Here is a 26,174-nt window from a genome sequence, read left to right on the forward strand (position 1 = left end):
GTCGCACTGCTGCGTCCATCCAATTACAGGAATTTCTTTTCAGTGAGAATGTTTGTGCAATTCCTGCAAAAATCTTAACCAGCTGCCAACTACATCTTCCCATGGATGGATTGCTTAATTAAGAATTACGGGGGTCACTCTGAGCATATTGTGAGCACCCCTTGACCTGCCACACTCCCAGATCGCTCATATACCCAACATGGAGCCTTGTGTTTATATAATATGAAAAAGTAAGGGTAAAAATATGACTTCCTTCAGAATGTGATCTTTGAAAACAGATGCTACCTAACTTGTTCACAAACCTAATCCAACAATAGCAGGTGCATTCTTGCCTGGAGACAGATGAACTGATTATTCATCTGGTACTTTCTGGAAGGAATATAGAAAGTGCTGATTGGAGTAACTTATGAATCTAAACTAAAAAAAAAAACACTGTGTGTACTATTATTGATTGCAGCACATGGAAAGATTCTAAGGAAAAACATGTTAATTGTCAGAAAGTTCTTGTCCCTCATACGAAACCATGGTTTCAGATTAATTAAAATAACACTAGTTTTACTTGCTGAATACAATGAATAACCTTTGCAGCACTGCTTAATTATAGTAGATCAAGTTTAGTTTTAATTAGATTTTTGGAACAATGTTCACAGCCTACAGCACAGAGCAGTGAGCATAAAGTCATGCTGCTGTTCTTCAACTAAAAAGCTACATCTTTTCTAAACAACATTTTAATACTTGTTTATGATACTTTTTTATGATTTTTTATGTGTGTATGTTCTATGCAGATGTTTATCTACAGTATATCTCACTATGCATATAATATAAAGTGATATATACAGTATATTTATATATCAAGATTCCACTACCTTTGTAGTTTACAAGGCACATTCCAAATCAAGCTCAACTCTAACTCTGAAGCTTCGTTCATGTTCACACGTGTTTGTATTTTTCAGAACATTTGAAAGGTTACAGGTAACATAGTGACACAATGGATAGCACTGTTGCTGCCTCACAACTGGGGTCCTGGGTTCAGTTCCCTAGTTCCTGTCTGCACGAGTTTATATGTTTTGCCCGTGTTTGTGTGGGTTTCCTCCAGGTCCAAAGACATTCGGGTAGACACCCGAAGAAGGCTCCACGGCTGAAACATCGCTGTCTCTTTTCTTTTCTGCATGGAATAAACCTTTACTTGTTCCTTTTCAGCCTATGCATGTTGACACAGCTATCTACAACCCACTCTGGTAGGTTGACTGACTTCTGTAAAATGATCCCCCATGTTAGTGTTCGGTGTTTGTGTCTGTGTGTGCCCTGCGATGGACTGGTGTCCCATCCAGGGTGTCTCCTGCCTTGTTCCTGCTATCTGCTATTTGCCAGGTTAGGCTCCAGCTCCCCCTGCGACCCTGTACTGGATAAGGCAGGTTAGAAATGGATGGATAAGAATTATTTTAAACGACAGGAGGCCACTTAACCCATCTTGACCACTTTGTTGTTAGTATCAAAGTGATCCAAGAATTTCATCTACCCATTTTTTTTAAAAAAGGCCAGGGAATCAAGTGTCAACAACATGGCTCAGTAGCCAGGTACAGTACATACTGTACAGTATTTCCACAACCCTTTGCATAAAGAAGTACCTGCTGTTCTCAGTTTTATGTCTGCCAGTTTGGGAACGGTCAAATACTTTCATCCCGCCTCCCTGCTACAACCCCTTAAACCAGCATGAAAGAAAAGAGGGCAGTTTACATGTGTTCTTGAAAACACTTTCCATTAAACTATCAGCAGTTTTTTAGATGACAAGACCAGTAAGCAAACAGGCTATCATGGTACAAGTCTATCTGGTGCCCAGTGATCTCAGGATTTCCCAGCTATAGTTATGCTTACGGAGAGCTATTGACCACAGTGAGTTTGAATAAAAACAGACTACAAGAAGCCTAGTGTATTCAAAGCAAAGCTTCTTACCAGCTTAGCCTCTTTAACAATAAGGCTGAATATTGTAAAGACTGTATTTTAAAAAAGAACATCTTGAATTTGTGAAACTTTAATCAGTCAATTTTTGGATATTTTCATCCATCCCTATCAATATATGCATAACCTTACATTATATTCATTATTTGGCTTAATATATAGAAGTTATTGTAATGTAGGCAAGTAACGTTTCTAGTTCTCTGTGTGTATTTAAGCTTATTTAGAAACTCTGCAAGCTGAAGCTCTCCAGGATAAGGGATACAGACTTCAGACCTACAGTAATAAAGGGTACTAAAGAGAAAATACGAACTTTTGTGTTTGGGGAAAAATATTCTGCCAAGGATACTGCACGTTAAAAATATGCAGAACTCACTTCAGCATTTTCATCTTCTTCTTGACTATGAAAACAGCACAACAATATTTAAATCACTAGAGAATACTGTATTACTTTCATGTATACTTTTATGTATTTGGTACCCTGCATATTTTTTACACAGGCCAAAAGATACGTGATCTGTTCTAGCCTAAGTTAGATTAAAGCTTATTGGCTTCAGTCTTACACTTTTGAAAATCAAACAAAATCTGGTGAAATGTTTCATAGTGCCCTGGATAAAAATAATTAAAAAACTGTGATAAATATTATGCATTGATAACTGCCGATCCTGTAAAAAAACAAAATATGTTGGCCTAATGTTGCTTTTTTAAATAGGAAAATATATTTTGTTGCTTTAATTTCAAAAGGCAAAAAAACACATATCAGACAATGAGAAATGTGTATTGGAATTTAAAGTTCCATGCTACTGTTTACATGATATAATTTATTTCACTGGAATGGTGGAGTAGGTCTTCCTTTGCAAAAAAGAAGAATGAGGCCAGGAGGTTAAAACAGAGGCATTATTTTCTTTATTACCTCATTCCATGGAACCATTACTGTTGAAGGGAGCACAGATGTGTCACTCCACTGAGCTGGCCTGAAATTCAAAACCTGCATCATAACCCTGTTCCTCTCAGACCAAAGTTTGTACACAGTGCCTGCATAGCTGTCACTATGCATGGTAAATGTTAAATGAGCCTGACCTAAATAATTGCTGTCTAGTCTATGACATGGAGATGTGCACTTATAATGTGTATCCTTTTCTCCCTGTTATCTCTTTTCTGAAAAAGGTTGCAGTTTTTTAAGAGTATTTGAAACATATAATTATGCAGTATCTTAGACAATCTGAAAATAAATTGATTAGATATTTTAAGTGGAAATGCACCTTATTATCATGCTTGTTTGCCTGAATATCTTTAACTTAATTTAAAAAAACACCTAAATTGATACTAAATGATGCCTTGACTGGATACCCCTTTTTAGGAGATTGCAATCCTGTTCTTTATACTTGTAAAGCCTATGGCAAAAGGTTTTGAGTTAAACAGGTCCCCTGACATGATTAATAGCTCTGCAGTTCAGGCGGAAGTATCCGTAATTGTGCCAGCTATAAACTGCAATTTTTTTCCTGTTTAAATGACCAGAAAAAAAGGATCTTTCATCTTTCTAACAAATAGTGCCTACATGGGGTTGGTTTGCCTTAGCTTTTTCAGAGGCTTTACTGTATGCATCTCTTAAAGCAGCTATTTAGGGAACGGTTATGCTGAACTATTACATTTAGAGCACATTTCTGTTAAATTAATCAAGGTAATTTTCACATGATAAAAAATTAAGTTGAAAAAATAAAAAATATATATTCTGAAGCAAACGAAGAGAGGGGCTATTATGAGGGGGGAAAAGCAAAACACATTAGAGCAACCTAATACACTCTGTCTTTGCATGAGACGGGTCAGAGGGTAACAGGCATTAAAGCATAACGCAGGAAGCACTTACACTCCTAGTGGAAACTCATTACCAAAATGCACTCAGACATTACCACAATCAACAGTCCAATCAGGCTTGGTGTAAGACCGAGTCTTTGACAGTTAAATGACTTTCCTTTGCTGTCACCTGAAAATGCAATACCATTATAGCTAGCAAGGTGAAGCAATCCTATCACATTGTTAGAGTAATGGTACATAAACAACTCTGGCGAAAGTGCAAAACCAATAGATAAATCAATAAATAAATACTCCACCAAGTCCAGTAATTGCAAGACCTACTGCTCTCTCTATTTTTGTGCTCAAGTGGGAGATAGCTACTGTATTTACCAAACAGAAGCATTGACCACATTCACAACCAAAGCCTGTGGCAATGAGGCTTATTATATAGATTTTGTCGCTCAGAAACTGCAATATGTCCGAAGGTAAATTAAGCATGCTCACATCCCAGCTCTGAAGGATGCTTTTCACAATTAAAGGAGCATTTCTTGTGTGGAATAAATTATTCTATGATAAATGAAATGCGCTGCCACTTAGAGTCATGCTCAGGGATGCAGTTGAGGTTTTACTTTGGAATGGAAGGTGGAAAGTGCCAATATTCTATAATTCCATATTCCACAAATGTTTTGTCACAGATACCCAGTGGCACAACCTCCTAGTTGAGGTTGTGACTCTCATGGAAGAGTCTGTGTTTGAGTTAGTTAAGGCACACAAGTATACCAGAAAGAGAACTGTTGACTTTGAGTTGAATGTAGAATGTGTAAAATGCTAGCTTCTAAAACATAAATGTATGTCAAGTCCTACAGATTGAAAAATAATAACAAATGAAAACTGAGTTTAGGACTATTGCATCTTCTGGCTAATCTTCTCATTCCACACTCTACTGCACTTGAATACTGTACGTACATCTGTATTTATGACTTTTTGAATTTTGACTGCTGTTTGAGAAAACAAAAAAGCATTGATGTTGGAGCAGACAAAGTCAAAAAGACGATTTAAAAATTTAAGTGTCATTTCCAGGCAACAGAGTGCTGGTTTAACAAACCTGTAAATGGCCTGTTTACAGAATGCTTAAAAAGGCTGCCTCATTCACAACCCTAAAATAATTTTCCTAGTAAACAAAACTGTGCCAGTTCTTCTGGAACAGAAGCCAGACACGCTAATTACGATTGAAATGAAAGAAGGGAAGTAGTTGTGGTGTGTAAAGCGATTTAAACAGTCATGGTTTGTTTTGCTCTCCCTCAGCAATGATGCAGCACAGTTCCTCTCTCTCTCTTCAGTCTTTGAATGAAGCGCTGATCCCCATTGATACATAACACCCTACCATTTGTTCGTTGGCACAGTTGAATTAAACTGATTTAAGCATTAAGCGTCTAATACAGCTCACTCAGCCTTTTAATGTTATGGTTATACTGTAGTTCTGCTTTTGAAGTTCTATCATTAAGATATCACTGCTTATGAGAGCACAGAATAAGAATATTTTAATCCGTTCTGATTAGAGTCACACCAGTCAAATTATTAAAGGATGATTTAGCTTTTAAGAAGCCTTCTTTTTATGAATGAATGCAGACTTTGAATATGTTTTCAGTTAAATCCCTTCTTTTCAGTAAATTAAATAAACTAGTACAGCAGAATTATATAGAAATATATAAAAACGATAAGTGCCATCCCAAAATACGTTCACTATGAAGACAATCCCATCTATTTGTCTGTTTTCATGGGAGTAGTGTATTGTACTGTATATATCAATAAATGGTTAAATCTGTGAACCTTGCAGTCTGACTTACAGAGCATTCTTAAGCATTAGCGCTAATTAAAACAAAAATGTAATAAGGAAATAACCCTGAGTTTAGGATAGGAACACATTATGCATTGGGTAAAAAAGTGATTAGGCAGGGATAAGAGTACTTAAGAATGACTATAGCATGAAGTATCCAATTTCCCTGGCTGTTTATTTCATATTAATTATTAATCTGTGAGAAAGGCAAAATGAAAGCAGAAAAACAATAATACAACCACAAATACTCAGCTGAACAACTCCTTGAAGACATCACAGTCATGAGGTGCAGAGCTATTTTTAATCCAATTTGCACTTCCTGTTGCAGGAGGCCTTTCCTAAAAATAAGCCCCAAGTCTCGAGGTACAGCCCTACACAGTCAAGTGAAGAAGCGTCTCTTTTTCCTATCCTTCATTAGCTAAACTGTGCAGTTTCGGATCAGCCAAATTGAGGTACTGTACAGTACATTGCACGGAACAACTCAGAATTTCTTGTTTCTTAACCTTTAATTTGCCTGACATAACAAAGCGACGGATTAGTGCTGTTATGAATCGTAGCTTCAAAATTTGCTTGTGGGCACTTTTGTGGGCTGAGGCACTTCTGTTCCCAGGCCTTTGTGGCGCTTCGGTTTTAATTTGTAGTTTGCCTCCTGACATAACAAGCCTAAAAAACTTGGGAATTTGGATGGAGGCCTAAGCACACCCAAAGTCATTATGAGAACAAGATGTAGGCAAAACAATGCATTGGTTCTTTGAAAAACAAAAGCATAGTTAAAGGCCCAGCAAGGGTAAATGCCAGGCAATCCCAAAGAGAATAGAGGGCACCCCATCCCCCCTCTTCAATATTTCAGAGCCACAATACAGTTACAGGACTGTCAGGAAAGTAATGAATACTGGGAAAAATAAAGAATGGCCATCTAATACTCCATTATAGTGCTGGTTTTCAGTCTACGTAAAAACGTCTCAGTGCCTCTGAGAAAAAACAGGTAAAAAAATGTTTTTGATGCAGGTTTCATCAAAATGGGAAGAAAGAAGGTTATACTTTAAATCTAATACACAGAGCAAAACAGCTAGAATGTACAATTTGACTTGGCCCCCTCTAACTTTAGATTTCATCCCTGCTTACTGTGGAGAATTATGACTTGATGTGAGCTGAAGCAACAGACGTCTGTCCTTTGGTATTACGTTTCAGACTAAATGTTTAGGCAAAAATATATTAGCAAGCAAGCCTACGTTTTATAAATCTCACATTTCCTGGGTGTGACATAAACACCTGGACAGACAACATGACCCTGCCCCTTGACCAGCAGAATGTGTGGATTATATTTTCTTCCTTTAGCAGAGAGCCTGAAGGTTCACCAAAATATGAAGGAAAGTGTAATTTTTTAAGAAAACTGATGATTGCAAAACATGAACTGAACCAATGCCCTCTAGAGGCTAACCAGGGTTTCTGAACTGTGTAGTAGATGGCCTTATGTTTGTTTTCTCTTCTTGTTTCTTTATGTTCTAAAATACTGATAAACCAACGTCTCAGAAAGCATGTTAGGTAAGTCAAGATAGTAATTAAGTGAGAACATGGGCCCTATTGTATTAAATACAAATAGCAATAGCAGCAGCCCTAATGTCCTGTCACCCCAGCATGTCCTCGACAACACACCGTTCCCTGTTGACAGTTTTTGACAATACAAGAGAGGATGAATTTACATCATGTGTATGTATTAGGATGCAAAAAAAAAACAATTTAAAACAATAACCACTGAACTCTACAGGGCTTTGGTGGTGTTGATGGCTGTTTATTGCTGTGAAACTCACCAGGCAGCAGACAAAGTATTAACCATTCTCTTTGCAATACACACAGAACTGTCCTAAGGCATATTTCATCATTAGCTCTTAGCAGTTAATCCCCTGCTCCAGTGACGGCTGCTCCTGAAACGATTTAAATAATCTGTATTGTATCATGGGTTCTCCACTGCCGTCACACATCAACAGATGAGCCCAGTCACACTTTTTTTTTTTTACATTTTCAGAGAAAAAGAGGAATGTAATGTCTTAAAACACATTCTGGCCCCAGAAGCACCACCATTTTGCATTTTAGAGCTCCATGTCGATAGGATTTTTGAAATCAACAACAGAACGTTGTAAGATGAGGAGAAGAGCTTTATATTACAGTGGTTCTTTTCTGGACGGAGATGAATATCTTCTGGACGAGTCATTGGAATCTTGTGCTTTAATGAGAGAGCGGCCATTTGTTAGTGATGATGGCTTGGGTACAATAGTTTACCATTCAGTTGCTCTCTTTGTTACATTGCATACATCACTCAAAAAAACATGTGCTTTCATTTACCCATTCCCCCCGAGAAGCAATGGAACGTAACAATCTCATTCCCTATTTGTTGTGTCTGGCCACTTAATATAATTCCATATTTCCATTTTGAAAAGGAATTTTTGCACGTGCAGGCAAAGATGTATATTCATCTTTACCTTTTCTTCCACAAAAAGCTCCTGTTTAGTACTGGTGCCTAAGCCTTTGCAGAAAGAAAAAGCCACAACAACGCTTCCTGTTTTATTCTTTTTCAAGGTTAACTGATCATCATACTGAATATGTTTCCTTACAAAGGACTGTGGCAGAACATTAGAAACCCAGCATGACATCTCACTCCACTCGGGTTCTACTGCCCAAGCATTACTAATTGGGATTAAGCAGTATCAGAAACAAATTAGAGATTGGCCATCCTTCGTGTGACAATAATTGTTGGAATAGTGTTCCTTGGATCACAAATAAAGCAATAAAAACATATACTGTATCTATACTTAAAGTTCTTCTTGCCATCCAAGAGGAAATAGTTAGAAAACTGAAACCACATTTGGTTTGGGGTTAGCCACAATACAACATAGAAAGCAATCTGCTACACAAACACAACAGTTTCAAATTTCTTGCATTTATGCCACATCCATATAAAAATGCAGCACAGCAAATTTCTCTGGAGATGTCATAACCTATTAATATTTATTGCCCCGTGCTATACTATAGTATTCGATTTCACAGTAGAAACAAATGAACGATAGAAATTCTTTGTATTTATTAGACCAAAAGCCAGATAATCTTGATATTATTGACAATGTATGACTAAAAGAAAGTGTGTTGAAATTCTTGCACTTCATTGTAAATATTCCTTCATACCACACAAATGAAAGGAGGATCATCCATTTAGCATCTCAATGTTTTTTTTTACTTTTGTTCTATCAGCAGTTGCACTTTCTACTATACACTGAGTAGCACAACTTTACATTTTATCACTTCCATGATAATGTGAAAATTGAAACGAATGAGAAATGGAAATTGGTCTAATTTCTTTTTCCTTTCACCCTTCTCAGCTTGCTTAAAAATGCTAATACTACCATTTTAAACGTGCTATATAAAATCCTACTCCATCCATCCAGTTCCAGTTCAAACAGAAAACCAACAAGTGTGTGACCCGCGTTAGCTTTTAACCAAACACTATTAACATAACACAGGCTTCTTGAAAAAAATCCAACTTTTAATTATTCAACGATATTGAACATTTGTTCTTCTGAATGGAATTTAAAATTGATCTGAGGAAACATGACTCTCCAATGACAGAATCATGCGCCTCGAAGAGCAGCATGACTCCGAGGGCACAAAAATAAATGCCCATCACTTGCACAAGTCTCGGTGACAAGGCCTCTTTGCCTTGTTACTCCCCAGTGCACATACTCAAGAAAGAACTGGCATACTGGCCTGCCCACTCTCACGTACTTTTATACTGCCTCCTTCTCTTAGTGTGTCTTGAAAACCTGAGACTGAACTCAAGATTTTGCTCTCTAAAAGTTTTCCAAACAAAAGAATAAAGTCAAAATCCCCCTGGGATTCCCAGATACCATCAACAGTGAAGGAATTCATGAGGGCTGATGAGCACCATTCAGTCCTTAAAATACTGTATATCTTAAACTTTGCATTTTCAATTACAAAAATCAAATTACATTTCAGAGGAATGTATTCCTAAAAAACATTAACAACAGTAGTACTAAATAATTTAAGCTCTAGTGATTTTCTCCCAATTTGAAACGTTTACACAAGCTACCATGCTCTTAACCATGCCTGAATAAACTGCCAAGCGTAAGGTCTTTTTTCTACTCTTATCTGATAAGAAACAAAACTCTTCCTTATAATGAAACCTTCTAGCCAGGCCCAGACAAGTCCCATGTTTAGACAAAGATAGCCTTACCTTTTTCAGCTTGCCACTCCTGGTGCCGATGAAAGCCAAGGAATGGTTCTTGTACACATAGGCGATGACTGAGGTCATTCTGTCCGACTCTTCGGAGAACAGAGGGATCCCCCGAACCAGCTCTGATACTCCCAGTGGGGCATTCATATCCAACCCACAAAAATTGTCATCGATTGTTAAAAGCTGCAGACAGAAGAGAGAACATATTCTTGAGATTACATTACTAAGACTGGTTACACTAATCCACGTGGTTCTACAGAGCAAATGTTGCTGTAACAGTAGAAAGACAATCACCTTACAAGACTGTCAGGACACGAGGTTTAAACTTCTTATACAAAATACATTTTTTTGATTCCTCTTTTATCTTTCAAGGCCTCATCATAATGATTTTCATGGAATGCAGGTTTGTAAAGAAGGATGAATGCGCAGCTGTTACCTCTGAGTGCTAAGCTTTATAGGTTAATTGGTGTCTCAAGATTGTACTTGTGTGTTTTCCCTGTGATGGACTGGTCTCCCATCCAAGGCATAGTCCTTGTCTTGGGCCTTAAGCTTCCTGGAGAAGTTCACAATACCCACGACCCTCACAGGCAGCCTTCTGAACTTGGGTGGATGGATTAATGACAAGAAGTCAAGACATTTTATTCAAACCACGATGATTTTTGTGATTCAAATTGAGGAAAGCTCAAAATAACTTAAAGCAAAAATACAGCATAAAACCTCAACCAAAGAATTTGAGCAGAATGTTTTATTTTCCAAAGGGGTACAGAGTATTATTTTTATCTAACATTTGCAGATCATTCACTAGACAGTTACTGGGTATTTAAGCCAGTCAAAGGGCAACTGTAGATGCAGTTTGTGAAGTTAAGAGGCCGCTGTAACAATGTTTTTATTGGTCACAGCAGGACACAGCAGTGAACGGACACAGCCAAAGAAAAATGTATTGTATGACAAAGGAAGAGGCATGTTGAAAACAAACAACATCATGGAATGTAAGGTGGAAACTTGTAACAGATAGTGAAATAATTCCACATTTCTGCTTGGAAACAGAAACTCGTGATTTTTTTTAAATTATTTTTTTCATCCCAATGTCTGACCTTTACAAATGCTTTCCTGTCAGACTCAGCTAGGCCCAGTGGACTCTGCCTGCCAAGCCAGACTAATGGTGTTCATTTAGAGTGGGGGGCTTGTTAGAAGAACTGCTACATGATGTATCTGCTTTCTGCAATGTTAGTCTTTCTTCTGCTGTCTTACATCATTTGTGGAAGCCATGGATCAGCTCTGCGGTAGCTGTTACTGTATATTACTGGCTTTTGCTTACTCCTATAGAAAGTCTCAGGTTCACCCCTGGCTTTTTCAAGGTTTTTTTATTGGGGACACAAATGATCTCCATCACTACAAGTTTAGTAGTGAACCTATGTACTGTATCACACATTTTTCAGAGAAAAATGAGTGCACATTTTCTGAACTGGTACCAAAATGAGCAGTCTGTACACAAGACATGACAACTTTGAATAGCATATGACAAGGAAAAATATTTGACGAGCAAAAGGCTTATTTGCCAGTAATACATTTGGGTATGTTCTATGAAAACAGAAGTCTTAACCTTTATGAGGACTTCAATAATGTTTTAACACGCTTTGTGGAAAAACCTTTCTTTTTACTCTTCCTTCAAAATCCCTGAATGCTCAGACATGTATTTTTACCAATTCTCAGAGAAGGTAATGCAATGACATCTACAGTACATTTCTGCAGAATTTTTCATAGATCTAGTCTTCTACTGATCATGGTTCATAATGCCAATGGGTTCAATTCACGACTGCAAAACATGATGCCTGGAGAAAAAGGCCACCACAGCCTTTACACAATATAACATTGCAGATTTTTTGCTAGCTTAATGTCATCACAATCCATTCCTGCAACCTATTGGAATATACCTGTTATCATCTAGTGCAGCCACATGAAGTCTATGGTTTTACAAACAATAAAAGCAAAAAAAAAGATAGCTTTGTGAATAGAGGGTGTGGATCTATTGTTTGCAGTATGCAGTAAAGCTGTGTATTTCTTTTTACAGTATGTAGCTGCAGAAGATTTATTTTATTTTCAGATTCGTCCACATTACTCTGATTTTAGAAGCTACATTTGATGTCTTTGCACAAAGCAATTGGATTGCTGCTCACTCCTCTTGTGTACGACATAGCATATTGTAACCTAACACGAGCAATGATCAGAAACCAGCCCTCTGCAGTGCCCAGGTGGCTCCTTCTCAAGTCAGCGCTGTACTGATGGGCACTCAGTGATGATCTTGTGGTCTGCTGTGGTGCTCCACAGCTGCAAACAGGGCTGTCATGATAGCTCCAGCAGAACACTTGAGCTCTAAAATGATGCTGGCAGCTGCATTTAAAGCCAGTTAAAGCCTGGCAAGGACAATATCGTGGCTCACTGAGATCTCATCCTGCACCTTAGACTGGAGTCATTCCTCTCTATGAATTTACTGCCCTTGATGTAGAGATGGCTTTTAATGTTCACGCCACAGGTAAGACCTCTGAGGCTGAAGAGAACTGAGGAAAACAGTCTGACTTGGGTTTGTGAAACAAGGTGATCTTTTGTCATTTATTCACCTGGCATACAAAACTGTCTTACGTTTTATCAATTTTATATTGTGTTGATATTAGATAACCTGAAAACTAATACTCAGATCAGAAAAAGGGTTCATTTGCTTTCATTTACCATTTTATACAGTAACAAACATCATGTCATCAGAAATCCTGCTGAACTAGCACATATGTTCTGATTGCTATATTTGATAAAATATTTATTTTCCTCTGATATTTAAAAATATATTTTTCAATTAAAAAGCAATAAAACACTATATACCTTAGAACACGCTTTCCATATTTTGTCCTAAGAGTTCTGAAAACATCACAGACAAATGTAAATTTGCATCATACCCACAATTCCACACTATATTCCACACCTTAAATATGAAACTGAAAAAAAACTAAAGACATTTAACTTCTAATAACAGCCTTAGTGGGGCATTTCTATTTTTCATTGTCCAAAACAACAGAATAAGATCAGTCAGGCTGTCTCTAGGACACAAAGAGTCTATGTTGACTGATCATTTAGTGACCAAATACAGAGTAACATATATTTTGATAACAAAGCTAAATGAGGTATTTTTAGGATTTTTTTCATGCTTTCACTATTTAATCATACTCTCTGGCTCTTAGTATTACAGGGGCTCTAAGGTTATGGGCAATTTGATTTCCCTAAGTACATTGTAATTTAATTGGGCATTTCTGGAACAGAGGGTGTTTCTTTGGAAACACAGAATTTCCTGATGGCTGTGTGAAGAGACAAGTTACAGCCTGAAAGTCTTAAAGCACCCCGCTTTCAGCATGTAGGCTAGTTTTATGAAAATACAATTCTTCATATGGATCTTCAAAGTACGTGAACATTAGTGCAATATAAAAAAAAAGCTCAAGTAAAGAAAAAAAATCAAAGACACAAACCAAATGATAAGAGCAGCAACACATCAATCACAGGCCTCTATTTTAGCAATCCTAGCAGAATCAACTCTCATTTTTTATTCAGGCTCCTGCAATTTTTTAATACGCTTATGTTTCAAACCATCACCAATATCATAGAGCTAGTATCCTCATACATACAGCACCATGAAATTAAAAGTAGCATTCTCCTTCATCGCCTCCAAGTCATTAACCTGTGAGTGCAAACAGACTCATCCATAAATCACAACATGCAAAATGTCAATTTGGGATTGTTTTAGAAGAAATTACATTAAATGAGGTAGCAAGTGTGAACAGGACATACAATATACAAAAAATGACTCCTTGAAATGTCTTAACTATGTACTGTATGTATATGCTCATCAAAGAAAGACTGCAATCATTCTTAAAACATTTATCTTCCTAGTTTATACTGTAGGAACAAAAGGCTGGGAAAATAACTATTTTAATTGAAATCATAGCACAGTATTCAGAGATAAAAAATATATTCAAATTATTACTGAGGTAAAATGCCCTTTTAAAAAAACAAACACTGTACATTGCAAGGAGAGGAAAAAGGGTTATTTTATTTGTCTTGCTTTTGATTTTTTTAAATCTATGGCCTGTCCATTCAGTGATCCATGCTGCCCTCTATTAAGCTCAGCATGGATGATGGAGCAGTAGCTCGATGCTCTTCTATAGTCTGACAAGAGCATTCTTTCCACAGGAGTTATGAGTTTTGTCTGGTCCGTTTAAAAAAAATGTACAGCCACGGCTTTTTCAAGTGTTTATCTTTTTTTGGAACAGTAGTCTAAAAGGTCAGGATTCATCATACTTCCAAGTCTTCAACTGCTATCAGGCTCACACATTCCAATAATTTCGGCCTATGTCAATTTTGTTTTTCTTCAGACTCTGTCAATACATTTCGGAACCTTGGAAAACGTAAAAATGTAGTTACTTCATAAACAAAACTAAGAAATGAAGGAGAGCTCTTTTATCCTCTAATCTGAATGCATTTCTAAGCTATTTACTTTATTCACATATTCTGCAATGCAGTGTATTGCTGGTGCAGATTGTGTGTCAGATGTCACCTCAATAAGTGCTGCACTTCAGTGGTGAATGAAGTGGATCCATTCCTATATGTAAACCACTTTTATTTCCTTGGGATGAAAAGTACCTATTTAACCTTACAAGATAACCGGCAGTAGTGCTGTACCACTACACACTTTGGAAAATCTTTGTACTGTATATAGTATTTAAATATTCCAGCACTAAGCTTACAACTAATCATACTTTTATAAACACTTGTACCCCCCAAAAAAAGCAGTGGATCTGCTTCCAGTATTTACTGACAAAACCTTGAACAGAGGGTTCAGGAATGTGCAATCCCAAAATTATCCAGTTCTTCATTCATTCCATTCTGAAACTAATTACAAAAAGTGGGGCAACTGGGCTACTGCTAATTTCTGGGGAAAAGAAGCCCAATCAATGAAGTTCAATTGCTTTATGTCTCTAATCTATTTGGCAGAATGGCTACATATACCTGGACAAAGGACTACAATTAAATACTCAAAGAATACAAGAACAACAGCACTATAAAAGACATGAGAGCAAAATGAAATTGTGCCATATTATGTTCTCTGGGTACCCTGCCGTACCCAGAGAACACTTTACCAGCTCTTTTCAACCATTAACCTGGACAGTAATGAGCTCTGTAACATTATTTTCTCCTTTATATCAGTTTCTATAATAATAACGTTATGTATGATGCTCTCTAAATGAATACGATTTGTCGCCTTTAGTCGCTTTCACTTAATTTTAGAATCCTAGAGTCATTAAAATATACTTAAAATGTTAAAAATGCCATTTATAGTCAATGGGTATTTAAAATGATATTTTTTTCGATTTGGTTAGAACTCTATCTATATGGAGAAACATAAAAACAAGAATGGTCAATAAAACTATTTACTTTTTAGAAAATATATATGATTTTAGTTGGATTAAGTTTAGTTTGGTTATACTGAAGTAAAAACTTCAGTAAACAGGATGTTCAAAATTATCCAGATTTTTTTAGAAAACTAAAGAATGAGATCAGTATTCACGGAACAGAAACTTTTGTTATGTTTAGTTACCAAACGAAATCCGTCTATCTCATATTAATTTTAAAAAGCAAGCTCTTCATTATTAAACTAGTAAATTTAATAGTTTCATTACTGTAAGTTCTTTATTGATTGTAAGATATACAGTACAGTAAGCCTTACCATGAAGCTGTCTATTTTGAAAAGAAAAACATCTCTTAGTAAAGTGTAAAGATATCTGTGAAGTAGTAGACATTAACATTGTTATCTGCTGTCTGGACTTTGCTATGTATTGCTAGAATGAATTCAAGACATCACTGATAAATATGGAAAGTTTAGCAAACTCTATTTATTAAACTAAATGAATAAGAAAACAGTCTTTCAAATAACAGATACCAACAATTTTTTTGGTGTGATCGCACTGGAATTAAGAGTGTTTCTCCGTCATATTAGTTGGGTAAATGTTACACTGCCAGTAGAAATCAATCCAGACTTGAATAAAAAGCGATTTGTATTGCAGAAAACCAGACTGAAAGCCCTAAACATCCTCCAAGTATGGCAGTGATGTCATCATCTAAAGACATGTCACTGCACTCATTTAATCAATAGGAGTAGCTGAAAATGGAGCCAGGAAAAATCTATTGAGTCCAGTAATCATCTGCTAAGGATTAAGATTTGTTAAAGTATGAGACCTTTGTAAGAGAGTAGTAAACAACATAAATGCAGACATTGATTCACAGCCATCTGAATATTATACCACTATTTGACATTTTGTAATTAATTACGTTAAAGTGTCTTCAGAATCTCTTTCAGAAGAGCTCACCCAAAACCCCATACATTAAAACTGCATTATGCAACCAAAATGACAGTAATGATAAAATGTTATGTTACCCAAGAAGGAGACAGCGTTAAGATATCTCAGTAGCACAGATAATTTTAAAATTATGTGAAAAAAACAGTTGGGAAATTCATAATTTTCTGATGTGTGATTTGATAGTTGAGTAATTACTGTGTAATGTCATTTTGATGGATTATGACCTTTTCTTTATTCTATGTACTGAGATTTAATTACAGTACAGAATAAATGCTGGGAAAAAATGTTAATGAATAAAAAATAGGTCTATACAAGAGCAATTCATTGTCCATGTTTAAATTTAAATTTTGCAAGTCTATAAATTTCAGTAAAGATATAACACACCTATTTAATTAATATACTCTATGTACACAATTGAAAGAATGTTACAAAGAAGATTATGGATTGTGTCCATAGATACTTTATTGTGTTAGATACTTTTCAAACTTTTATATAATAACTAAAAACTTAAATTTGATTTAAAAAAAATCAATTGCTGGAGACTAATAAGCAATTAATCTAGTTTAAGAAAGAGTTATTTTCATGCATAAAAGCTTTAAAAAGTACTGAAAAATACCTGTTAATGAACAGAGATATTATCCCTTGACTGTGATTAAAACAATGTAGATTAAAATTTGACTTGGATCTTTCAAAAATGATCAGGAAGAGTTTTTCTGACTTTAGACTTTCCAAGATGCTCTACCTTGATTGCCTTAATGGACCAGTTTCTCACAGCTCTACCTGATCTGTTGTGTAGCAGGGCTACTGGTGTTTCCTTTTTGGTGGGTGTTGCACTTCTGGGTATGTGTGAGCACTGTGGGATCTATTGGGATTGGGATTCATTAATAGTAAGGAATTAATTATTTTTACATCCTATGACCATGTGCATTACAAAAGGTTATTAGTTTCTTCACATAGATCTTTGTCATGCCATATCTAGTTTAGTATTGGCATTTTCAACAGGTGATTCAGGTTTCCTCATACTGTATGTCACTTTCTGACAGCAAATTAAAGTAATACACGCCAGTTCCACCTTTCCTACATCTTCACTCCTGATATTGTTTAATATGTGGAATATGTTCAAGTTGTCCCTTTGCCAATTTTCTTAGTGATATTCTTTATGGCTGGAAAGACTGTTACAAGCTTATCAGCTCCATCACAAATCCCAGGCACAAAAAGACATCGGAGAAATATTTAATTTTTAACTGCTCACTTTCAGGATTATTAGTACACGAACATGTTTTTGGAGAGGAAAAAAAACTATTTTCTAATATACTATACTTCAATATGACTCCCGGTTTTTCTTGGGGAATTTATTTATGCTAGATTCTGAGATGGAATATGTGTGTTTGCTACAGTCAAACTGAAGAGACAAAAATAAGAAGGCAATACACAGTTATTTTGCACAAACAAAATGAACTCTGATCACTGATAGTGGCGTGTTTTTGTTATTAAAGGATAAATTGAAAACTGAGCAGTGGTTATGAAAAATCAAAATTAACAGTAATGTTGCAAAACCTGATTACTTGATCAAATTGAGCTGCCTGGGAGACACTAACTGGCACTGATTGGATTGGTTTAGTATGTCGACCAAGGGATAGCTGCTTGAATTCGCACTGATTACTCCACAGTGGAAGGAAGAAAGGCAAAGACATGTACCCATCCAGCTTGTACAAAAAGCCCTTCAATACACTGATGACCCAATCTGTGGTAACTATGGAAAAAATACACAAATAGCCCTTTATTTAACTGAAAAACAGCTTTGCTTCTGGTTCAGTCATAAAGGGTTCTGTGGTAAATTCCATAGTATATACTGGACAGATCAGCTTGCTACACCTCCAGTATGTCTTATAACTTTGTTTTTAATTTCATATAATATTCACAAAGTTGGGTGTTTTTGACTTGTTAGAAAAAAAAAGATACCCGGCAACAGTTTCTCAGTTTACAGAAAACAAAGACTCTTCAAAAATAAGGAGTGTAAAGACACAGTAGAAATCATAGCTGAACATTTTCAATTGACTTGTCAACAAAAACAGACACCCTCACCTCTTACAGGCAAATGCTGTTGTGCCCTGTTGAGCCCACTTGGAAGGGTTAAACCTGTGAAGCGGTTTCATAGCATGTCTCAGCCGCATGCAGTAAGGTTATCAAATTTCATCATAAAATCCATCCATCCAGTTTGTAATTAAATGTAGCTTAAATTCTTGTCCACAAAAGCACCGAAAGCATAAAATGAATGCTAGCTATATAAGTGAGAAAAGATATTTTGTATTTAAAAAAAAAAAACACTAGCAAGTTAGAGAGTGAAGACAATCTTTCATCTGAACACATTATGCAATAAATGTAAAATATTGACAGTAAGTTTGGGTCCAAAGATATAATACGCACTTTTGTAATTGCCATAAAGTATACATTTAAGTTAAATTTGGCAGGGACTTAAATTACTCACTCAAGCCCGTGGTTTACAAAAAATAATATGAGAAAGCTGGCAAGTGAGCTGAGGCTATTTGGTCCATCAAACTCATTTGACTGCTAGCGGCTAATGGATCCGAGTATCCCACTGAGGAGCTTCTTGAAAGAAACCAGAGTGTCGTTTCCACCATGGGTGGGTAGCCGGTTCCACACTTCCACAGCTCTTGTAAACCGTGCCTTCTGTTTTCAGTTTTAAATGCACTTCCCAAACGTTTCCAGGTCAGGTTTCACTGGCAATTCCGAAGAAGTTCACTGGCTGGGACTTAGTTTGAGGGGGAGAAGGTGGGGGGGGGATGTTTCATTTCTTTTTGGGCACTAAAATGGTTTCAGCTATTTCAAAAAGTAGTCTTAAAACACAAAGTTTAAAGAAAATTAGATGGGGTACATTTTGAAGAAAACTCACCACTCAACCATAATAACGTTAATCCAGGTCTTCCATGTCCCCTTGGACCTTCAGAGCACATATAGCTAAAGCATTACTTTGATGCAAACAGCAGTCTGGCTGAACAAGCATTTCAGAAAAGATAAGGCATTCACAAACCTAACTCTGCAGCCATAACCCATTTTCACCTCTAAGCGAAACAAACCGTACATATTGTAAAGCATTAAAGTAGTAGTTGCAATGTTACTAGTTGGACTACACTGCAATACATTGTTTTCAATTAACCCAAATACTAGAATATACTGCCTTACAGTACATAGTAGATAGCTTCATTTAGCTGTACAGAACATGTATCAGTATATGTGCCAATCAAAACAAGGAACAGCCTAATGAGCTGCATGACTAGTAACCTTTTTAGGAGGGAGTCTTAATTGGGAGAAATACTTCCTTTCTAAAACAAGACTGAATACTGAAAGGCAGCACTAGTTATGCAGTGTAACCTATCTGAGTACATAACCTGTAGCCCAGGGTGTCAGCCCAAGCACTCTCCCAGTCTTATGATACTGGCTTCCATATCTTAATTGTCCTTTTTTTCTCTATGGAAACTGAAATATCTGGGACATCGATTGCTAAAAAAATGGAAAAAAAACATCAATAATATGAGAAGGGAATTTTCTTACTTTATTTGTATTGCTTCTGGAAAATATTAGAACTATGCTCAACTTCTCATGCAGTTTAGCATTTTCTGAGCTCTGCTTTTATAAGAAGTATCCTGAGCAGATATTGAGATGATACTATGTTTCTAGAGTCAGTGAGTGATGTAAACAGACAATAACTTAAAATATAAGTATTCTGAGGCAGTATATCTTCTTGCATAATTCAAATTGAAATTAGATTTCAGCTATGAGACTTCAGCTTGCGTGGTGATTCTTGTAAAACCATCTGTGTGATATTATGAACCATTTCAAATCGAGTGCAAAGGTTAACATACTGGGTGTGTTTGTTAATATTCCTAAGATATTGGCTTGTGGTGTGATACTAATTTTAATAATGCCAGAATTCACTTTAGAATTGCCTGTAAAACTATTCCTCTGACTTCTGAGATATCTCTACTTTGATGGAATAATGCTTATTTTAATCTCAGATTGATCCCAGATATTTTGTTTTCTTATCCAGGTGTAGAAACAATATGTGTTCCTTTTTATAATCAAATGCCTCAACCTGTCCTCTAGGGAGGTCTAGCACCCATAGTTACAGCTACTGCTAAGCAGGCAATATTTATCTTACATTGCTTTTTATTTAACTCTTGCCTCCATGACTACATTGCAGGGTACCTTTGACCTGTATTAATTGTAACAGATTATATAAAAAATGTTGCCGGAATTAAATGCATCATTTTCTTTTGATTGTCATAACAGAAAAAAAACAATTATAAAATACTAAAGACACGTGTTGTTTACATTCTATTGTCAAATGTTTAAATAATATGAGGGAACAGATCGATGTCACCCATCAATTCACACAAATTCAAACTGTGGGTGAATTAAACCCTTAAAACCAACAGTTGTCGCTTGGCTGTTTTACCACATGTAGAAACTCCAGTGCTGATTTGTTTACACCAGAACTAATGAAGCGCTGTATCATTCCAAAATATTGAATAATTAAGCCAAGACTAGTAAGAAATGAAATGTAATTATAAATCATTAAATTTCACAGAATGACTCTCCATGGAAGATAATTTTGTGTATCAATAGGAGCAGTATGTTAAGCTGTTCTGTTTTTAATCACCAAAAAAGAATGGGATAAAAAATCCCTCAAAAGATAATTTACCTTTTTAAAGAAAAAAATAACTGCACATGTTAAAAGCCCCAGTGTCACACAAAGGCTCTATGCTTATCTTCTAATTAAACCATGTGAAGAGACTGGGGATTATTTTCATATTGATACAGGGCATCGTTAGTTATTTCACAAAACACAGATATTTCATATAAAGTTGATTTTAAGGCTTATGTATTGCCTAAAATTAAAAAAATTGAAAATGATTTAAAGGTGAACAAAATGTTAAAGATTCTTGTATATATAAACATCGTAAAGCTGATGGAATCAAGACCTTAAAACAGACCCACAGTATGCTTCTACTGAGTTTTTCCATAACTCTCCAACATGTTTCCAACATTCTTCCAACATGATACACATAAAAATAACATGTATAGTTTTTTTCCAAATCAGAGTACTGTAGAGCAAAAATAACAAAAGTGAACTTACTGCACTGCTACAAGGAATATCCTTGACTTTAAGCCAGGCCAAATCTAATGTTCCTTCCCCTTTGTAGCAAGACTGAAGTCTATCCTTGATGCGGTCATTGATGTTTTTCAGCATAAAGACACAAAGTGCAGATTCCTCTGGAGATTTGGTTCTCCTCTTTTGGCCTTTTGAAAATATGGTGTAAAGGACATCATCATCAGGACTAATGCCCAGTGACCTGGCTAAAATAGCACCAGCTTTTGACAAGTAAGCAGCCTGAAGCAACCGATATTCAATGCCATTCTTCATACAGCCAATGGGAACCTCCACATAAGAGTTAAAAGCAGTGTCTTCTTTGCAGAGACGGACAAGTTTGGATGTGTACACCTGCTCCTTGGTAGCAGAACCAGTGGGACTGGTCATTTCAGGCTGAAGAGTCAAAAAATAGACAAAGTTTCCACTACTGAAGCCATAGACATAGTAAATATCAAAGTCTGGAATGATTGTGAAAGTATCGGAAGGAATTTTTATCATTGAGGCTACAAATTCATCGTGGAATACATAGGCAAACATCCCATCAGCCTCCGAGTTTCTTGTTAATTTCCGACTGGAGATAGTAGGGAAATATTCGGGCTTGCCATCCACAGCAGTTGCAATAAACAGTTTGTCAGCAGAGTCTTTGTTGGACACAATCACTCCAAACACTGAGCCACTGTCATTGACCCCAGAGAGGTAGTGCTCTTTCTTATGGGATGGCTCTCCAAGCTTGAAAAGATCCTCAAGCCTCAAAAGTTTGCAGATTCCCTGGTAAAGACTACCACAAGCTAGCAATCTATTTTCTTTATAGTCTATCAGCAGCATTTTGTTTATATTGTTCGTGAGGGTTAATGGTTCATGGCAAGGCTGAACTATCCTTGGAGGATAACACTTAGGGTTGTCCTCATCCGGTCCAGTTTGGTGGGTTACTTGCACCTTTAAGTCACTGGAAAGCTTGTAGATCCTATTCACAGCACCCAAGTAAACATTCCCGTTTCTTGAATCCACAGCTAAGTGGTTGAAAGTCCATTCAGAATTTTCAGAATGGAAAGTGCTGAATTCCTTGTTGATGTGGACAGGTTGCCTGGAAGCTGATGAAGCTGTCAGAATTGGCAAAATGTAAAAGGTCAGAAAAGTCCAATTTCTCATAACAGAAGCCATTTCTGAAGACTGAACAGTTTCTATTCCCAGCAAGAATGCTCAGTCCAGTAGATTCAGCTGGTCTTGATCAAAATCTGTTTTTCCATCTGAAATCATTGTGGACCTGCAAAAACATGTGAAAAGAAAAATATTTAGAACATTTGTTAACTTTTGCTTACTATTACAACTATTAATCTATTACTATTATTTAGTGCCTCATCATTTTGAAGATATCTTGAGGGATTTGTACTGTAGGTGTAGTTTTCTTTGAAAGAGCTTCTCTGGCATTTGCACAGGTAACTTCCTATTGTTTTGTTAATGTTATGAACAATAAAAATAAGACATGCCATGTGTCACAATATACTATTTTTTGTTTTTACTTGCACATCATCTTCCCATCTCGATCAGCAGATGCCAAAACAAGTGAAGAAACAGTCAACTGGCTAAGACTGCTAATGCATATGGATTAACATTTATATTACTCTATGAAAGTGTGACACAAGCTACAAGACTGTTGGAAATCTGACATCTGTTCTGCCACAGAACAAGACAAAAAGCTGAGTTTTTATGCAGCCACCAAGTAAAAGTCGACACAATGTTAAGATTTTATTCTTTTTCACTGTTCAACCCAACGATGCAATAGGATACATTAAACACTGCCCAACACATTTTTGTTCTTTGTCATCCTACTTCTTTTTTCCTGTGAAATAGAGATTGTTTTCTTCTCAGTATTCGTCGTGCACTGCAGCTGATGAAACCAGGACATATAGTGCAATCTATTTACGCCAGTATGAAGTTCACCACTGAAGCGTGTCTCCATATTCAGCGTTTTGGAGACTCCAGTTAAAAGCAGCCATACTGTTAGAAAAGCTTTTAACTTCTTCTGAATAAGATGACACTTGCCTAAGTCCAAATAGTAACTGATAAGGTCTAAAACCTGACTGATTCTGTAAAATGCACCAAAGCACAAAATAAAAATACATGGACAATAGATGCTGTTAATATTCACTTCTCTTTCCACATGGGCACATGCGTTTTTAATGCGTTTAAAATGCGGTTGCACTGAGATTTATCTGTACACTAATATAAGAAGGCTGCACATGCAATCAGCAGCACAGCAAGCCTTTTTTTCCTAATTCATTTTCTCTTAGGTTCAAAAATATGCTTGCCGCCATGGCTATTTTTGCCTGCTCCTCAATAAAACTGTCCTGGAGAATGTGAACTGAAAGGTTGAACATCTAAGCCGGCCTAAAACATTCCACAAGTCAAATCTCACTGTCAATTTCACAGGGAAATGCACAACCACCAGCTCTATAGAATGCCGCAGTAGCCTGGCTATTCATCTTTGAATCATTTATCAAACCAACAGAGAGACAATCTTGTTACATATGGAAGTGAACTTCACACTTACACACAGAGAGGACTCCATTAGCAAAAATGGATTTTCTGGCTAGCGCAGTTTATATGCTGTGACAAAGCCAAGAACTACCATCAATGCTCAACACACCACAAAACTGTGTCCATGCCAGTTATGCGTAGGCCTGCATCAACACTTTTAGGATAAATGTATTTCAAGATTTATTTCCTTCGGCTAGTTTGTTCAGGTACTGTATATGCAGTACCTTCATTTGTAAGAACTGCAGCTCAACCACACAAGAGAAGTACATGAAATAAAGTTAATAAAAAATACCATCTGACTCATGTCTTTAAGATTTACCATTCAGACACCAAACTCAAGTTAGTCACTGACAGTTAATTATCCTTCCCACTAGGAGTGCGCATTCAGCTTTATTTGTCTTTGCTTGTTGATCACTGTGTGCTAATAATTAAATTCGAATCACACTGGGCATATGCCATTTTATACTCCATGTTTCTAGTTCAAACATTTTTTATTTACTTTCAGTGTGTTTACGTGCTTCAAAATGCCAATAGCAGGATTATACACCCCTAGCAGAAGTATAAAATCCCATAGCAACATGACTGTATTGGATTTTTTTTAATTACATTCTTTTCAAGATGAAATTTGCATACTTATGAAGCATTACCTATATTTAATTTGCTTTTTCCGTCTTATCTTGATTTGGTGGAAAACATGGTGCTCAAGTGAGCTTACAATTGGGTAGCAATAGAAAAATCCTCTAACCAGAATGCGGGACTAAAACCTGGAGATCATATCTGCACTCTTGCCGTGTTTGAGTCCCCTAAGACAGAAAGACAGACTGGCCACGTACTGACGGCAAAGCACCCTGGGATCCCCAGGCCCTGTCAATGACCAAACAGCCATGGGACTGTACCCATAGGATCTAGCGTTCTCATGACACATTATCTGTCATGTTTCAATTGTGAATGTGCAATAACAAACAAAAGCAAATGGTTTACTACCGATAGCTCTAAAGACATTCATATGCATTTAATTAGGGTTGCTACAATAGCATTGAGTTACAATTTCAAAATTCCAAATTGAAGCATAAAGAAGAAATATGTCTGTATCAATATGTATCAACACCGCAGAAAGGGCCTATAGGAAGTTGTGATATAACCATGTGTTCATTAATGGATCTGTGTTTAAACTAATCAAGAAAAGGTTAATTCATCTACAGTTTCAATATTGCACTGTTTATATATAATGGTAAAAACAACTTTAGAGAGAGACTTTAAGTCATTATAAATGTAAATTATATACACAGAGACACTCTTCAGAGCTTTAATGTAATTTGGGTACCCAGACCTTCTGTATTATTTCATTTTTTTCAACAAGCTCTCATTTCTTACCAGAGTAATTCTCTTTCAAAAACGAACAGGATCAACATAACAAATTTAAGACCAACTTGTAACACCTCACAGAATGATTGTATTCACATTCCTACTGTATATGAAACAGACATTAGTATTTTGTCATTCTAACAAAAAAACAACAACACATTGCACAAGGTATACAGTAGATATTGGATACCCAACCTCAAAATTAGGTCCAGGTTGTCACTCACATGTCATTTTTCCCATGATTTGTTTTGTCGCAATTGTTCATTTTGTGAAGTTAAAATTTGAATGATATAACAACAGGCAAGAGTGTCACTCGACACACCTTGTCACTACTAGTGCTTCCTCTACAGCAGTGCTTCCAATGCCGGTATCCTCACGAAAACAAGAGTAGCCTACTTAGCCTCCTAAGACAACCTGGCACAAGCTTTTCTAATCCTTAAAAACTTCGCTGAACAGTAATCACATTGATTAATTCTCCTCAGATACAGTAATTAACAGAAGTTGTTTAACATGGCTTCTATTTTATTTTTAGAGCATCCTCTGCCAGATGTGCTAAACTCATCAACCAGTCCTCCCTCCAGACACAGATGACTGCTCCTTCTTTGCTTTTCTGACACACTCTTTTGGAGCTGTGTGTAATTGACTGGCCCTGCATTCTCCTGTTGGACTGGAACTAAAAGACAGCAGAAGAAAGAGGAAGCCAGACCCATCCAAGAGGGGGAATAAAACTGACATAATGAGAGAAACATCTGAATATTATTAAAAATTGAGCTTTACTGTCCCAGGAACCCCACTCCTCTTCTTTTTCCATCAGACTAGGTAGTGGATGAAACTGAGATCCAAGCTCCAATTGAAATATATATCAAG

General features: G+C 36.5%; 1 protein-coding gene across 1 annotated transcript in view; it reads right to left on the reverse strand.

The window, feature by feature from the left end:
- plxna4 (plexin A4) overlaps positions 1-22,565 on the reverse strand; it is a 326,434-nt gene extending 303,869 nt beyond the window's left edge. The window contains exons 1-2 of the mRNA XM_088923555.1: positions 21,390-22,565; positions 9,834-10,016 (exon numbers count right to left, since the gene is read on the reverse strand). Coding sequence (XP_088779681.1) covers positions 9,834-10,016; positions 21,390-22,565 — 1,359 coding nt within the window. The remainder of the gene's footprint in view (positions 1-9,833; positions 10,017-21,389) is intronic.
- Between the last annotated feature and the right edge of the window lie 3,609 nt (positions 22,566-26,174).

This window comes from Atractosteus spatula, chromosome 8 (assembly GCF_055471065.1).
Source record: "Atractosteus spatula isolate fAtrSpa1 chromosome 8, fAtrSpa1.hap1, whole genome shotgun sequence".
Classification (NCBI taxonomy): Eukaryota; Metazoa; Chordata; class Actinopteri; order Semionotiformes; family Lepisosteidae; genus Atractosteus; species Atractosteus spatula.